Source organism: Hibiscus syriacus, unplaced genomic scaffold, assembly GCF_006381635.1.
Source record: "Hibiscus syriacus cultivar Baekdansim isolate YM2019G1 unplaced genomic scaffold, ASM638163v2 tig00000773_pilon, whole genome shotgun sequence".
In the NCBI taxonomy this organism is placed as follows: Eukaryota; Viridiplantae; Streptophyta; class Magnoliopsida; order Malvales; family Malvaceae; genus Hibiscus; species Hibiscus syriacus.
In genome coordinates this window covers 1,626,345-1,643,941 of record NW_024061823.1, presented here as the reverse complement: position 1 = coordinate 1,643,941, position 17,597 = coordinate 1,626,345, and the positions used below count along the sequence as shown (strand labels likewise).

The following is a 17,597-nucleotide window of genomic DNA, read 5'->3' as shown; positions in this document are numbered from 1 at the left end:
ACATTTCATATCACAAAGCATAAATATCACATATATTATATTTGTTGTTATCTCATTATTAGCCCATGCACACATTTAAGAACTAAATATATGTGAGTACATAGAGATTGTGCACATATGTTGTCACCACAGCTCATATAATTCCCACTAGGGGAGCGTAGAATTTTTCCCGAATGACCATTATGTCCCGAAGGACCACATATAACATATATGTCCCAAATGACCACTCCTTAAGAACCATATACATTTTCCAATGGACCAAATAAGTGTACCGAAGTATCGCATATATGTTCCAAAAGATTACATATATGTCCCGAATGACCACGTAGAACCCTCGACTCTTGGCATGCCAACTATACCCCTAGTTCTCATAACGCATAACATGGGCATTATTATTTATGTTATCACACATTCACATATTCACATCACATAAGCATATAAACTCATGACTTTTTATCACATATATCATGTAATACTCACATGGAGTCTCATATCTTCTTATCATATATCTCATATCACATGTCATATGGCTTATATATTGTTCTCATATCTTCTCATGAACATATGAACACATAGATACTCATCACATAGCTCATATCACATTTTCACATATTTCATTAGTTTAGTATCCCATAAGTTATATCATAATATCATGTAATCACATATATCACCTAACACATATCATGGTCACATAGAATGTATCATATAAACATATTTTCTCATGGCTAATAATCACATACTTAACATGGAAACATATGCATGTATTCATGTTAACAAAGAAATCATATCAATATTACACTTGCATTCTTGGATTCATACCATCTAATAGTGGAAATAGACTCCTTGCAAGTCTTATTTTCATAAAACACCCTATACATAATAACACGCACTCACCTTAGCCTCACTAGTCCAAGTGGTGCACTTATCTCCTTCTTGCTCAATTTCAACTCGTTAACTCATCAGATACATGCTTCCGATTAACATCTACACAATTATACAACTTCTATAAATATCGAAGTTCAAATCGTTATAACCATCAATAAAACGTAAGCTGAAAGAAACACTTAACTTATCATTTTATACTCAATAGTATCAGTAATCCCTCTATAGTACCGATACTACTCTTTTATGGTATCGATACCCCTCATCGGTATCGATACCCTATTTACATTCGATATTTATAACTTAATAATGGTATTGATACTAAACACTTGGTATCGATACCCCATTCAACTAGTACCGATACCATCTTTTAAGTATCGATACTTCTTTAAAGATTTCATCCAATTATATCATATGGTATCGATATTGTTTCTTCAGTATCGATACCCTAAAAATAAGTAATCCAACAATCTCTAAGAGAATAGGGTAATCATATTCTCGATTATATACCCAAAAATCTACTATTAGGAATAAAATATTACCGGGGAATAAAATTACTTACCAACTAAACTGGAGAATGATGATTACATTCCCTTGATAATCCCATATGCCCTGAACCAAACACGCCATTAGGGTTTTAGTCCCGCTTTCAATTTAGCCATGACGAAGCCAAAATCCAGGAGAAAATCAAATACCCAACAGGAAGAGGCAACAAATCCAAATGAATTCTCCTTCAACATAACCAGAGTAGCCGTGGCTCAGATCTGCAACTCGGTCGGGTTCCGGCGTAGCCAGGTGACGGCACTACGCACCCTAACCCTGGTAGCCACCAAATACCTGGAAACCCTCGCCAGGTCCGCCGCGTCATTCTCGAACGCCGCCAATCGCGGCAAATCGAACCTCCTGGATATTACAACGTCCTCCAGGATGCGTCCCTGCAATTGGGTTTCAACGTGTGGCGACACTGTATGGCGACGATTGCTTGTTGAAGTCGGCGGTGTTGGAAGATCTGTGTACTTTTGTCAACTCCACGGATGAAATACCTTTCGCCAAACCCATCGAAGATTTAAAAGCTTCACTGGAGAATTTACGGAGAGGTGGACATATTCCCGAATGGTTACCAGGGCTCCCTGATGTGGGTAATTTAGAACAATGCAATAAAAGGGTCGGTAAGGAAATTTTGTGGGAAGATTATACTTCGGTTCTGGGACATCAAAATGAAGGATTTGAAGAGAAGATAGATTGTAATCATTGTGGGAAATTGTCAAAAGAGAGAATAAGAGTGAAATTCTGGGTTAAGGGAGATAAAAGAATGCACATGAATGGTTTCAGTGCCAATAATTTGTTTGCTCAATGTACAGATGAAGAGGCAGAGGTTGAGCATAAGTTCAAGATGAAACAGACTTTGGTGCATCGGAGGAAAAAGAAGCTATAGGCTGAGGCAGGGATTTAAATTGACGCGGAGGGATTTAAATTGCGATCTACGTCTTACAATAATGATTTCGAATAACATCATTATCGCGATTTAAATCTCTGCTGTTTTTCTCTCTGGAAATGTATATTTGTTGGCCCTGGGACTTGAACCCAGGAGCCCCTTTGTATAAATACTAAAAAAAATTATTACATCAGCTAGGCCATAAAGTAGGGCAACCTTACTGTTTCAGAAAATCTACTTATTTTTTTTAATATCAAATGTCCAATGCCTAAAGGAACATTCATGTGTCGATAAATCGTTGCAAAGGTAAATTTCATATAATGCAATAAGAACATATATGGTTTGTTCGCGTTCAATAATAATTAGAAGTCTAGAACCAAACATCTGGTGATTGCTATATCATTTTCTGGCAAAGATGTCCTTACAATATATAAATTTTATATTTTTGTCGCGGTATTATCATAAAAGCTCTGCTGAAAAAACTAATAACCCTATTCAAGAAGGCACTCATTTTCCACAGTGGAAACCATGGCAAACAGAAAGAACAATGATCAGGATCAAGGCTATCAGTATTCCTAGAACAATCAGCTTGATCTTCATGTTCTGTAACCACATTCTCCTCCGTATTTTGGTTCCGGTGTTCCGAAAGTCTTGAGCCTGCAAAGAATAATTATTTCAGAAAAAAAAACCGAATGTTGTAGCTACAGCAGAAACATGTTCAAATTACATATCTTTGCAAGAGCCTTTATTGGAAAAGGTATCCTGCTGCTTTCTAGCAAAGGGTTTAAAAAAATGTAGCATAGCAGCATCTTTTCAGTAGCGAGACCGTCTGCCACCACGATTAGACTAAGAAAACAGTGAAAATATTTTGCACAAATAGCCCTACAAAAACAGTGTAACAAGAGTTTGGAACAAGAAACTAAGGTCTCAGAGATGCAGAGTAGAGCATAGAAACCACAACCTTTCTTTCAGAAATATCCAACACTAGGCAACAACACAAATCACAAACACAGATTTTTTATCAAAAAATCTGTACTCAAGCAGAAATTCAAAAGGTAAGTTGTGCAATTATCTTTTCAGCTTCTTACTTCTGGTGTGGACACAATCAGAAAGTGAAAAATGCTGCAGGCTTGAAACTTAAAGCCAAGAAAGGAGGGAGACCGTACAGAAACCAGACCCGAGAGCTTAAAGATCGGCAGACTGAGCTTAAAGCTTGGCAGACTGAAAAGACAGCTAAATGTGGAAGCTTGAAGGCAGAGAAAACTCTGGAGAAGGAGCATGCTTGAGTGAATTGCCTGTCAGATGTTACTATGAGTGGACTTGGTCACTAGAGCCGGAGACATGTGGCCTGATTGGGCTGTGGACAGAAAATATGAAGAAGAGAAAATGGTTGAATGAAAATAAAAATATATATAGAATTGAGGGCATTTGGGAATTTGGGTGAAACTTGAATGATAGGATGGGGATTGCATGGCAGGCAGTGCCAGCTTAAGGGCGCAGGCTGAGTTCATTTTGAGAGACTAGAACCTATTATCTTTTTCTTATATACATATTTAGGAGTATTTAGGGGAAATTTTATGAATGTTTTAGGAAAATTATTAAAAGGGTTTCGAGAATTATAAATGTCATTGTTATATTTTACAATAAGTTGTGCAGATTTGAAATAAAATAAAATTCATGACTTTGTTAACCTCCAGGACCACAGTAGCATCGGCTGAATCTGCAATCATGACAAACATGATCTGACCAAAACACTACAAGTCCAAATTTCAAACCCCGTCTCTAGCATGTCAAACTAACATTTAATGCTTACTGAAATGAATGTCTCTTTTCTTATACTTCTATCATTCCACATGTTTTTCTTTGGCAGAATAACAAACTTATACAGAGTACTTCAAGCAAAATCTCAACTTTTAACATGTTATGAACAGATACAACAAACCTAGTTGATGCAAGTGCATGTTTAACTTTGCATGTTATCTGATTGATGCATGAAGGGAGAGAGAAGGGAGAGAAACTGACCTGGTGATGAAGATTCTCAGTCTTATCCACTAGTAGCTCAATCTTTTCCCCTCTATCTAACACCTACAGGAAGGAAATTCAGTTAAAAAAAAAACCCAAAAGCATGTTTCAACTTTCAAGTAAGTTGGTTGATTACCAAATATTTTATTAGAATATAAAATCGTAAAACTGCAAGTATTGGCATTTGCCAAAACCCACAAATAATTGAAACTGCTAAAAAATCAATCCCACGCCAATTATATATATAATCATCACATAATATTTAAGATAGGAAGTATCATAAAATTATCAATGTGAGTAAAGATGTCACTATGACTATTCAGTCAAAGAGAAGCCTAAAAATAAAGGCATAATGCCACAAATATCCCCCAACATTTGCCAAAATGGTCATTTTGGCTCCTATTTTTTTTTGGAGCATTTTCACCCCCGACGTTTCACTTTGGGGCAAAAAGCTCCCTCTGTAAATGAAAAAATTAGTTAATACACGATTAATGCTCCAAAATAGGAGTCTTTTTTTAATCTAAAATGAAACGTTGAGGGCTAAAATGCCTTAAAAAAAGAATAAGGGACAAAGTGATTATTGTCACATGTTTGAGGCCTTTTTTGCCATAAAATGAAATGTTGGGAGCTGAAATGCTCCAAAAAATAGAATAGGGGGCAATATGACTATTTTGATAAACGTTGGGGGCTAATTTTGACATTATGCCAAAAATAAATGAAAGGTAAACCATAAACCTATGTAAAAACAGAGCACCAGAACCATATCATCTACTCTAATCATTCCCCCATCTAAAAAAAACTGGAAGAACAACAGGATCATAACCATGGTGCATCTAATAAAGCACATCTACCTTTTCAATGTTCTCCATCAAACACCTTGACTTCTGAAACCTGAGCTTTAACCTTAGCAAGCTTGCTTATTTCTTCAGGATGCTCAATGCAGTACTGCATATGTTCTTTTAGCTTCGGCCTTCAATTAAAAGCATGTAATATTATACTCTTTGCAAGAAGATAAACTATATCCATTAAGTAATTCAAGATCTTAGTCAGAGGCAGATACCCGAACTCCTTGTTCAGGCTGTTGGGAGGAGCTGTTGCAGCCTTTCCGCTGCCATATTTGACAAAAAATCATCCTTGATACGCTCCAAAAAAGCAACAGGCACTTGCCTTCCAGCGGACTCGTCGGCAACAACACAATATGCTGCAACATTGAAAAGTCAGCCAATCTACCAACATCATTGAATAAGAAAACAAAATGCATAATCACTAAAATTAGCTTATTTTTAAATTAGATTTCTAATGATATCTTCTCTAACCCCCAGACAGGCCACATGTGAATCCCTTCTTCTGGTTCAACCTTAATGTGGAATGTGGATTACATAAGTGTATTATATACTTATATAAAGACAAGATGTATTCCAAACCAAACATGTTTATGATAAATTGAACATCAAAAGACCAAAAACGCAAGACTCAATACACTTGCACTTGGGCCTTCAACAACCAGCATATTGAGCAAATCCAGTACACCGCAAAAGAACAAACCAAAAGATCTCCATAATAAAGCTTCATACACAGCGCAATCAATTTAAGTCCGCGCACTATAACGCATAATAACTAGAGATAAATTTAATTAATCTAAACTAAACAAGAAACACAGTTTCTGCTACTTTTTTTCTCATTCTGAGTAATCTTCTCATAAATAATCCAATGGGATAAAAAACCCAAACATTCTCTCTAGATCTCAAATCTAACTTTTCCGACGATCAAACTCATTTGCTAAATACGAGAATAATAAAATCAAGGAACTCACGGTTTAAATTTCTAGAAAAAGAAGAAGAGGAACTTAACTGTAGCCATTGTCAACAAGGTAATTGAAGGTGTGGCCATCACAGTTGTAAGTGAACTTGTTGTTGGAAGAAGGAAGCTTTTGAAGGCATTGGAAAGCTATGGAATTGAAATTCCCAGAGAATTCAGTGTACTCTGCTAAGATAACTTCCCCGCGAGATACAAATGCATAAATCAACGATTTCTGCACCATTCTCTCAGATTTCTTTTTGCTATGAGATTTCAGGATTCAGAGAGAAAACAATGAGAGATCTAAGATTTGGGAATCCCTCTTTCCCTGTCTCTCTCACTTTATATTGCTTCGCGTTTCGTTAAGTGAAGGTTAGATTACCGGTGTAATAAAATTACTGATACTATTATATTTTGTGTTTGGTTGGTTGGTTTAGTATAAATGTAAGATTATCGTGTTTGGTTAAAAGAATAAAAGATTATTAGAATATATATTTGACCAAATTATCTTTATTATATATTTGTATAATATTATAAATTATAAAATATTTATATATTTTTTTAAAAAAATTAAATTCATAATATTTATATAATTTATTTTATAAAATTAAAAATATAAAAAATATTAATGAAAAGGTAAAAAAATTTAACCCCTGAACTTCGTATAAAATTTTAATTATAGATTTTTTTTGTAAATCTAAAATAATTTAATGATAAATTTATAATTTAACCTTCGTAGAATTTTTATTATTCAATGACAGAAGAAGAATATTTTGGAAAAAAAATAAAAATTTAAGGGCATTTTAGTCCAAAATGCCGGTAATATTACAATACCTAAGGGAATGGAGGTAATGACATTTTTGATAATATACCTAAAAAATCTACTATTCATAATAAAACATTATCGGGAATGAGATTCCCGGCCAACCAAACATGGGAATGTGAGATTCCCATCCCATGGGAATCCCACAATCCTTGAACCAAACACCTCTTAGGGCCGTTTGGTTCACGACATTCATGATTAGCGGGGAATAGAATCCTCATTCCCCGTTGGCTGGCTAGTAATCTTATTCTCAGTAATCTTTTATTTTTAACAGTAGATTTTTTTTGTATATTATAGGGAATGTGATTACTCGTTCTCTTAGGCATTGTTAGATATCGACGTTTTGAATTAAAATATCCTTAATTTTTTAAAAAAAATATATTTCTTCTATCGTTGAATAAAAAAATTCTACGAAGGTTAAATTATAAATTTATCCTTAAACTATTTTAGATTTACAAAAAAATATTTATATGACGTTCAGGGGTTAAAATAAAATTTTACCCTTTCATTAAATCTCTTTATCTTTTAAATTTTGTAAAAAAAATTATATAAATTTTATAAATTTAAAATTTTTAAAGAAAATATATAAATTAATTATAGTAAAATTATAGTTGAATTCAACTTGTTAAAAATACAAATATAAAAAAATGACAATTTGGTAAAATATACATTCTAATAATCTTTTATTCCTTTAACCAAACACGGTAATCTTACATTCCTGCTGAACGAACCAAACACAAAATACAACATTCCCAGTAATCCTATTCCCTGGTAATCTTTTATTCCCACTGGTAATTTTACATTCCGTAAACCAAAAGCACCCTTAGTAGCACTCTACTGCTAGGGAGGTTATGTCGTGAGGCGATTAAATACGGTTAAAAAAATTAGTTAAAAGCGTTACCATAAATGTTATGTGTTTTATCAGAATATTATTTGTTATTATAATAAAAGTAATAATCAACAATATCATTGTTGCATGGTGCCAAAAATTTGACTTTAATATAACCGGTTAATTACTATAAACATTATCAAGTATAATAACATAACATGTAACATTTATTTAACGTAATAGGTAGCGTCTTTTTAAAGTTGATGAGGCTTTAGAAATTCGATAACAAAATAGGTTAATTACTTAATTTGTTATCAATATTTTCAAAATATTAGGTAGCGCCTAAAATGTTACTAAAGTTTAATCTGATGGAGCCTTAGAAATTGGATGATAACAAAATAGGTTAATTACTTAAAACATTATCAACTATAATAACATAACTAATAGCGCTTATTTAATGTATTAGGTAACGCATGTTTAAAGTCAATGTGACCTTAGAAATATGATGATAACAAAATATGTTAATTACTTAATTTATTTTTAATATTATCAACATATTACCATGTACATTGTTAATTGACATATTACTTTAAAGTAATAAGTTTCAAAATAATAAGTATCAATATTTATATGACAGTATCGATACTTGTACATTTTCGCCTATTTTCATTATATCAGTAGAAACGTTTACCATGTACATTGTTAATTTACCTATTATTTTAAAGTAATAGGTTTCAAAATTATAAGTACTGATACTTGGACATATATGCATATTTCCATTATACCGGTAGAAAGTCTACCGTGTACATTGTTAATTTACTTGTTACTTTAAAGTAATAGGTTTCAAAATTATAAGTTTAGATATTTTGTATATGAGTATCGATACTTGGATATTTACGCCTATTTTTATTATACCGATAGAAAAGTTTACCGTGTACATTGTTAATTTACCTATTACTTCTAAATAATAGGTTTCGAAATTATAAGTATCGATAATTTGTATATGAGTATCAATAGTTGGACATTTACGTCTATTTTTATTATACCGGTAGAAAAGTTTACTGTGTACATTGTTAATTTACCTATTACTTTAAAATAATAGGTTTCGAAATTATAAGTATCGATAATTTGTATATGAGTATCAATAGTTGGACATTTACGCCTATTTTCATTATACCGATAAAAACGTTTACCGTGTACATTGTTAATTTACCTATTACTTTAAAGTAATAGGTTTCTGTTGAACTATGTTTTATAATATTTTGATATAACAAATTAAGGCAAAATGCTTTTTGGACTTGATTGAATTTGTTCAAAGTTTTTAAAAATAATTCAAAGTCCATTAAACTAGAATTTGAGCACAAAACAGTTTTCTGGGTATATAGTACCGATAATGTTCTTACAGTATCGATACTACCAGATGTTTTTCAAACGGCTCAAATTCCATAATGTAAAATAGGTACTGATACTCAAAGGGGTACCGATACTACTTTACACAGTGGTATCGATACCATGAAGTATAGTATCGATACTGGTCAAGTCCAACAGTCTTTAACGACTAGTTTATTTAAAAATTATAAAGGTAGTACCGATACTCTTCAAGGGAGTACCGATACTCCCTGTCCTGGGCAATTTTATTTTGCAGAAAATTAATCTCCAACGGCTAAAAACGACCACAAACTCATTTCAACTTATAAAAACAAGTTGAGGACACTTGAAGAAGGTTACCAACACCTATCCAAGCAATCAAACACAAGAGAAAAGCTTTTCAATATTTATTTTTTTTCTCTTGTAAATATTTGTGTTTTGAGCTCATTGCAAATCTTTTAATTATTTTCTTGCGAGTTTTAATCTTTGTAAACACCTTCCTTTTGAGAGGTTTTCTTGTTTACATCTTTTTACCTTTGTATAAGGGGAGTGGTTCTAGCTTAGCCTTTGAAAAGCTAGGTGTAGACATTAATTTTTTTCATAATAATAATTATAATTATTATTAATATAATATATTATTATTATTATTTATTATATATATATATATATATATATATATATATATATATATATTACAAATTACATCAGAGGCCCAATAATCCCGGATGGCCCAAAAAATGGCCCAATCGGCCCAGACCCTAATGGAAACTCTGAAACAATTTGGGGTTTCAACTAGGGTTTCTCATTCCTATCCCAGCCGCCTCATTCCAGCAGCCGCCATCAGCTATTAGCCGTTGGATCTGGCTATGATCCAACAGTCCAGAACCCTCCATAAAGAAACCCTAGGGCCACGTCCTAGCCGCCGCCATTGGTTCCAGAAGGACACACGTCCGCCGCTGAAGCCTCCAAAAGGCCAACTGCCTCTCCACATGTCGAGCTCTAGGGTGAGTCACCACCATAGCTATGGTGACTCACCTAAGCAACCTCATTGGGACCGGTTTGAAGCCATCACCGGTGGTGGCTATAAAAGCCACCGGATCTTGCAAAACAAAAAAAAGAACACGGAGAGCAACGAAAAAAAACGGGAAAAAAAGAGGAACCACCAACAACAGACAACAACAAGAACACGAACCCACAGCAGCCAATATAAAAGAAAAAGAAGAAAAGAAGAGAGAGCTTACTCTGTCATTGGAGGCTATCGAAACGTCGCCGGAAACCTTTGAACTTCGAAGGTAAAATCCTAGATCTAGAAAATTCTAAGGGGTTTGAAGATAAATAGAGGTCGTATTCGGCCTTAGGAAGTGAAGATCTACGTTTTGGTATATTTTGAGTTTTCCGGCCACCGTTCACGGTGGCCGGCGGCAGCGATTATCGCCGGGGCAAGGCAGCCGTTGAGTGGCCAGTTCTCTCCCCCGGTGGATGATTTTATAGAGAAGGGAGAGAAATTCTCTCCTAAGAGAGAGAGAAAAGAAAGAAAATGAGAAACTTTGGCCCTTAAGGGCTGGTTATAGGGTTTTTATACCCTCATCAAAACGACGCCGTTTCGATGAGGGTGTATGCGTAATTTCACGCATGGTAAAATCATTTACTAAGTCATCTCAGTTTGTAACTTTTACGTTTTAGTCACTGGAATGATTTTCTGGACATTTTTAATTTTTTCTTCGAATCTTATTTTATTTTTATTTTAGTCCTGGCCAGTATATTTACATATCTAGGGTAAATATTATATTTAGTCCCTCAGATTATAATATTTTATATTTTAATCACTGATTAATAATTAAGGATATATTACACTATTTGTATATATATTTTTAATAATTTGAATTAGAGTTTTTAATTATATACTTTACATTTAGTCTTATAATTTTTAATTCTTCTATTTTAATCACTAAAGTGAAATTTTACGCATTTTAATTTGAATTTTTTTTAATGTTTTAGTCATTTAATTTAAGTTAATTCAAATTCTTAGTCAAACTAATCTAATTCAAATTTTTAATACGTTGCTTTGAAGTTTTAAAATCATTATTGTTGGTAGTGGGACCGCATTAAATTTAGGATGATGATGTTTGAGTGATTTATTAAGGGCTATAGTTTTTTTCCTACCTAATAAAAAAAACTGAGCAATTTGTCTTTTTCCTTCATAAATGACACCAATCGTCATTCATAGTTGAAATTTGAGCTTTAGTTACTATTAAAGTTAACAATATTTTTTGATAATTTATATTTTAATGTAAATTATTATCTATGGTTAATTACATATTAGTAATAATAATTTATTAATTAATTCCATAATTTTAATATTTTACATTTATTCCTGTTGTTTTAATTTGTTTTAGTCACTATTTAGTTATACTTTAGTTTAAATTTTTTTAATTTTATCAATTGTTTAAATTATTACTTTAATTATTATCTTATACTTTATTTTTTTAATATATTTATTTTTCAATATAATGCAGTTTAAAGCAACTTTCATTTCTGATATTTGCAGTAAATTAAATATTATTATTTTTAATATTATTTATTTATTTTAATTATTTTTAGAGAAATATTTTATTAATATTTATTTTTTAATATCAAGAAATTGGCTGTCTTAAAGCACCTAGAAGTCCTTTTCAGATATTTCTAAGTAAATAAATATCTTATTTATATATATAAATTAATAGATTTTCTTAAAATTATATTAATAAATTTGAAATAACAGGATTATGAATTAAATATATTTTTGAATTTTTAAATTTCTCATAATAGAGATAATTTATAATTAATAAGTACTAATTTTGGGCGTTGTAGGGGTGCTAATCCTTCCCTAAACGTAACCGACCAAGAATCCCTTTTTATTTCTAAAAAGAATGAATTTTTGGTTAAACGCAGATCAATTTATCTTTTAACTGATGTTTTCTTAAAAGCTCTTTTAAAAGATAATTTTTAGGTATTCGACCTACCTGACCCAAAAGGCCGATGGCGACTCTCAAAATATTTTAAAAATCATTTATTCACATTATTTTTCACGCCAAGTAAAAAATTTGTGCCCAGGCGAAAACCGGTTACGACAGCTTGGCGACTCCGCTGGGGAACTGTCAAACTTTAATTATAAATTGTCTCTATTAATTAGAAATTTAAAAATTCATTTATTTAATTTTTAATTCTTTTCTTTCAAATTTTTATGATTTTCATAATATTTTTTATTTTTACTTTATTTTCAAATATTAAAATTTTCATTTAATTATTTGTCAAAGGTTTGAAATTTCTCCTCACACACAACACTTGTATGCATAACATAAGCTTTCTAATCAAGCTTGTCCTTTTAAGTGGGAGTGAAAGCGACGTCTTCGTGAGAATTATTCTCCGTGTCAGACCTAGCAAGTAACTTTCGGGGTTCATATGCTCTATGTCTTCGTGAGAATTTATTCTCCGTGTCAGGCATAGAGAAATGGTCCCTTCGAATTGAACTCAATCCGCTTAAGTCTGTAATGGACTAGGATTAGGGTTGACAGGCCAAAGGGGCATCAACAAGGACATTTGAGTACCTTTACTTCTAGAACTGAAACTCTGCATATAAACCTTAGAATTCACCTGATCTAAGATAGTACTGAACCTCTGTTCATAGGTGTACACAAAGGAGAAATAAGTTCTAATTTTGTCTTTTAATAAATGCATGCGAACTAGAATCATGCGGTAGGTTAAATTTTCCAAACAAACATGGAACTAGAAAGCATGAGGTTAAGATTTATACCTTGATAGATATATTTTTTCCATTAGTTGGTACTAATATTCTATTTTTCTTATTTTTCATGCATGTTACATTGCTCTAAACTTGTTTATATTGATTTCTTTTGTTTGCATTACACGATCATGGCATAATCAAAAGGTGTTGACTTGAAAGACTGTTCATCGAGTTGGAAAGAAATCATAAATGGACAAAAAGTTTTATGATCAAACAAAATATGACGCGGCCAAGGAATCGCATCCCGAGGGAACTCCGAGGATAGAAGAGAGCTATGCACCTAGAGATCATGTGTCCATTAAGGAGCAAGAGGAGATACGAGAAATAAGAGAACAGATGTCCAAGATGATGGATAGAATATCTGTTTTGGCCAAAAGAGAAGAGATTCCTGCACAGAAAGAAAGAAAACTTAATGAAGATAATTCTATAATTTCATATATGCAAGGGACTTATGATCCTAATCAATTGGAGAAGTTACAGACAATCATCATTCGTATTCACAAGTCATCTGGAGATACCAAAGAAATGATGACAACTGTAAAAGCTCCCAGAGAAGAGAAGAAATCATGTAACCTGAAATCATCAAAGTTTAGTCTACTCCCAACGTCTAAAACTCAGGTTTAATCCAAGACAAAAGTTGGTTCTCATTTTGATGTTATCCCTATATCATATAAAGAATTATATGAGAAGCTACTTGAAGCGCGAGACGTGGCTCCCTACTACATAAAACCGTTCCAACCTCCGTATCCGAAGTGGTATGACATCAACGTTTATTGTGAATATCATGCCGACACTCAAGGACATACCATCGACAATTGTCTTGCTTTCAAACGTTGAGTTCAAAGTATCTTGGATCATGGAACCTTACAATTTATGATAAATGATCAACCTAGTTTGGTAACTGAAGGTCATGCTAGATTAATACCAAAAATCTTCAAAGGTAAGAGTATCAGTAGGGGCATCCAGAAGGAAGAAGATCTGCTGAGGTTCGAAGCTCAAATACGTCATTTGAATGATCAAAACAAGAAATTGAGCACCAAAATAGAAACCATGCATGAAGATTTCCAAAAGATCAGTCAAGCCTTTCAAAATGTGGGCATGGGAAACACTCCAGAAGAATGGATAACAGGGGTCACCAAACTGAAAAAGAACTCCAACATAAATGAAGGACGAGCCAAGAAGTTTTCTCATGATTTACAAGTTGCAGAAGAAAGACGCAATACAACATTGAATTGGGAAAATGTCAAGCCAAAAATCAAATGTTGAATAGTGCTAGGACCAACATGGAAGCATATATCATATTCATCAGCTAATATTGATACTGAATTAAAAGCCACTAGAGCTAAGAACAAGACATTGAAGAAATGTTTAGATGATTATGGGAATCTTGTACGAGAACTTCTTGAACATAAAGATTCTCTCACAAGAAAAAATGAGCAACATTGTTCACAACTCCGAGAATTGACATGGAAGATGAAGGAAAAGGACAATATCATGAAGGAAGCTGCTGTTCAAGCAAACAATGTGGCTCATAAGTTGGTGGACTTAGCTGGCTTCACAAGAGAATTAAAGCAGATTGATAACTCCACACCTGAGCATGAGTGGAAGTTAATTTGGCTTTTAAGGGAAATAGAGAAGTTATGTAAAGTTTTGTTTGATGTACCGAAACTTTTGTGTTCAATGAAATCTGTTCTAAGATGATCACTCTTGAGTAACACCTTTTCATACATGCATTTGCATTTTGCATCTTTGCATTTTTTATTTTGCAATTATATTACACAATTTACATTCCCATTTTTTACATTTTTCACATTTACATTTCAGTTTTATTTAAATATTGTTTATGCATATAAATAATTTATGAAATGTTTTAAAATTAAAATCGAGATCATTCATTCATTAAAAGAAGGATTCAACCGAAGTGATCTTGGTTCTTACTTGTAGCAAAAAACGCTTAGCACGACACAAGGAAAATGTATAAAGAAACTAAGGATATGTTATCCAAATTTGAGATAGAACAGAAAGAGATGCAAGAAGAATTGAGGAGCAAGTGGTACAAGTTGAAGCAATATCGCAAATTCTCAGATCAATCTATGAACAAGTTTGAAGAAATGATTGGGAAACATTTGACCACTGGGAAAAGTCCTGTTGAAAACCCACATATCCTATTGGTGTTACAATCTGTTTACATTCCGGGGCACACTTCTGCGCATCAGGAAATCAACCACCGGTTCACTTCACTGTTAAAGACCCACAATCAGGCTGAAGCTTCGTTCCCGCTGATTGTCCTATGCTTCTGAGTTGAAGCCAGATAAATTTGTAATGAGGTCCCTGATTCAAATGAATTAATTGAAAAGAAAAACTTATCCAACGATTGAAAAATGTAAAAGAGGTGATAAAATCTAGAGAGACTACTGATTCATTTTATGGGTTTGAAGCCAAAGAACTAAGTTTGGTCCCTGACCTAATTCTCCCACCAAAGTTCAAGGTTACAGATTTCGAGAAGTATAATGGGACCACATGCCCCACATCTCATATCGCCATGTATTGTCGTCGCATGACTAGCTATGTGAAGAATGAAAAGTTGTTGATTTAAAGTTGTTGATTTACTGTTTTCAAGACAGTTTATCTGGACCTGCTTCCAAATGGTATAATCAGCTAAAACATACTCAAATACGTTCTTGGAAAGACTTAGCTCAAGCTTTTTTGGGTCAATACAAGTACATGAGTGATATGGCCCTTGATCGAACAACATTACAAAACATGAATATAAAGTGCAACGAGAACTTTCGACAATATTCACAACGATGGAGAGACGTTGCTTCTCAAGTACATCCACCATTGACGGAAAGGGAATTCACTACGTTGTTCATCAATACATTAAAATCTCCCTATATTAATCACATGATAGGGGCTGCCACTAATAATTTCTCTAACATCGTCATGTGTGGAGAAATGATCGAAATAGCTATCAAGAATGGCATGATAAGAGGCTTTGATAGTACTAACGTCGAGAAAAAATCTGAGATCAATACAGTGAGGTCTTATTCAACTAATCATGGGACCAAATCTTATAGAATGACTCGAGGGAAAGCTCATATTGATGAAATTCCAATGATATATGAAGAACTGCTCCCATTACTAGTTCAGCATAATCTTGTGACTTCAGTTCAGTCTAAACCAAAAAAGCCCCCATTTCCTGAAGGGTATGAAGTTAATGCAATATGTATCTACCACAAGGGAAGTACGAGGCATACTACTGAGAATTGTGGGGCATTAAAACGCAAGGTTCAGAATTTAATTGAATCAGGGGCATGGACCTTTAAGGAATGATGAAGCATGATAGATAAATAAGTCGAAGTGTTACCTACCACTGTAGTACCTTTTATTTTCAGCATCTTGTTTGAACTTGTTTTTTATTCCTTTCTCCGCCTTTTATGCAATAAATAAATTTGTGTTGCTTTTATGGTTATGAGCAAAGAATCAAGTTTTAATCTTGAGATTATTGAGTATCAAGTAGATTAAATATTCTTTTAAATTTTCAAAAGTTATAGATTTTTACCATCTTCCATATCTCATTCAACGCCAATTACTCGACCCTTACCAAAACCAAATCCTTACACTACAAAGACTCTGAAGAAGTGTCTCCACATGTTTTTGAGACACCTACTCCAGATGTTTACCTTTTCGGGTAGAGTGGATTGATGATACTACATTCCACCATATACATGACTTCAAAAGTCACACATTTGTCCTTCCAAACACAAAACCATCATAAACCAAAAGACCTTAAAAGAACCAAACTTTTAATTATCCAGGAATCTTCCTTCAAGAAGAGACGATATGAGGCATCATGAATCAACTTATTGAAGATGATTTTGAGTGATTGGGGCATACTCAAAGAAGAAGGAAAAAGTGATTGATTGAAATAAATATATCATGCATTAATTACATTTTTTTCATGTAAATAAAGTTAATCTTGAATATTCATCCCCCTGGAGATACCTATTTTTACAAGGACTTCAATGTATGAGATGACTGAACTTCGCACACAGTTTAAGCATGCAAACTCAGTGTCATATCACCCAAAGATGAATGGGGCATTTGGAGGAGCAAATAAGAACCTTAAGAGGATCATTACAAAGACCACTGAAGCTTACAAAGATTGGCACGAGAAACTAACTTTTGCCTTATATGCATATTGAATTACTGTGCGAACATTTACTAGGGCAACACCTTATTGTTTAGTCTATGAGATGGAAGCAGTATTACCAATTGAAGTTGAGATCCCATCATTTTATATCCTAAAGGAGGAAAAATTGGAGAAGATTGAATGTATCCAATTTCGATTTGATCAATTAAACCTTATTGATGAAAACCAATTGAAAGCTATTTACCATGGGCAGATATATCAGAAATGGATAAAAGGTCACGAACAGAAAGTACATCTGAGAGAGTTCTAAGAGTGTGATCTAATATTGCCTATACATAAAGATTTCTATAGGAAATGAATGTCTAATTGAGAAGGGACCTATGTTGTAAAAAATACCTTTTCCGGAGGAGCGTTGATATTGGCAGAAATAGATGAGAAAGTTTTGAGAAACCAAATAAACTTAGATTCTGTCAAGAAATATTATACTTGAAAAAAAAAGAAAAG

At 33.2% G+C, this 17,597-nt stretch overlaps 1 protein-coding gene and 1 pseudogene across 1 annotated transcript; one reads left to right on the top strand and one right to left on the bottom strand.

Annotated features, from left to right (window-relative positions):
• Positions 1-1,531: 1,531 nt before the first annotated feature.
• LOC120217761 (transcription initiation factor TFIID subunit 8-like) lies at positions 1,532-2,397 on the top strand. Its single transcript, XM_039214837.1, has one exon. It carries the CDS (start codon positions 1,543-1,545, stop codon positions 1,918-1,920), a length of 378 nt encoding a protein of 125 aa, XP_039070768.1. The 5' UTR covers positions 1,532-1,542; the 3' UTR covers positions 1,921-2,397.
• A 277-nt stretch (positions 2,398-2,674) lies between these two features.
• Positions 2,675-6,463, bottom strand: LOC120217753 (annotated as a pseudogene).
• Positions 6,464-17,597: the final 11,134 nt, after the last annotated feature.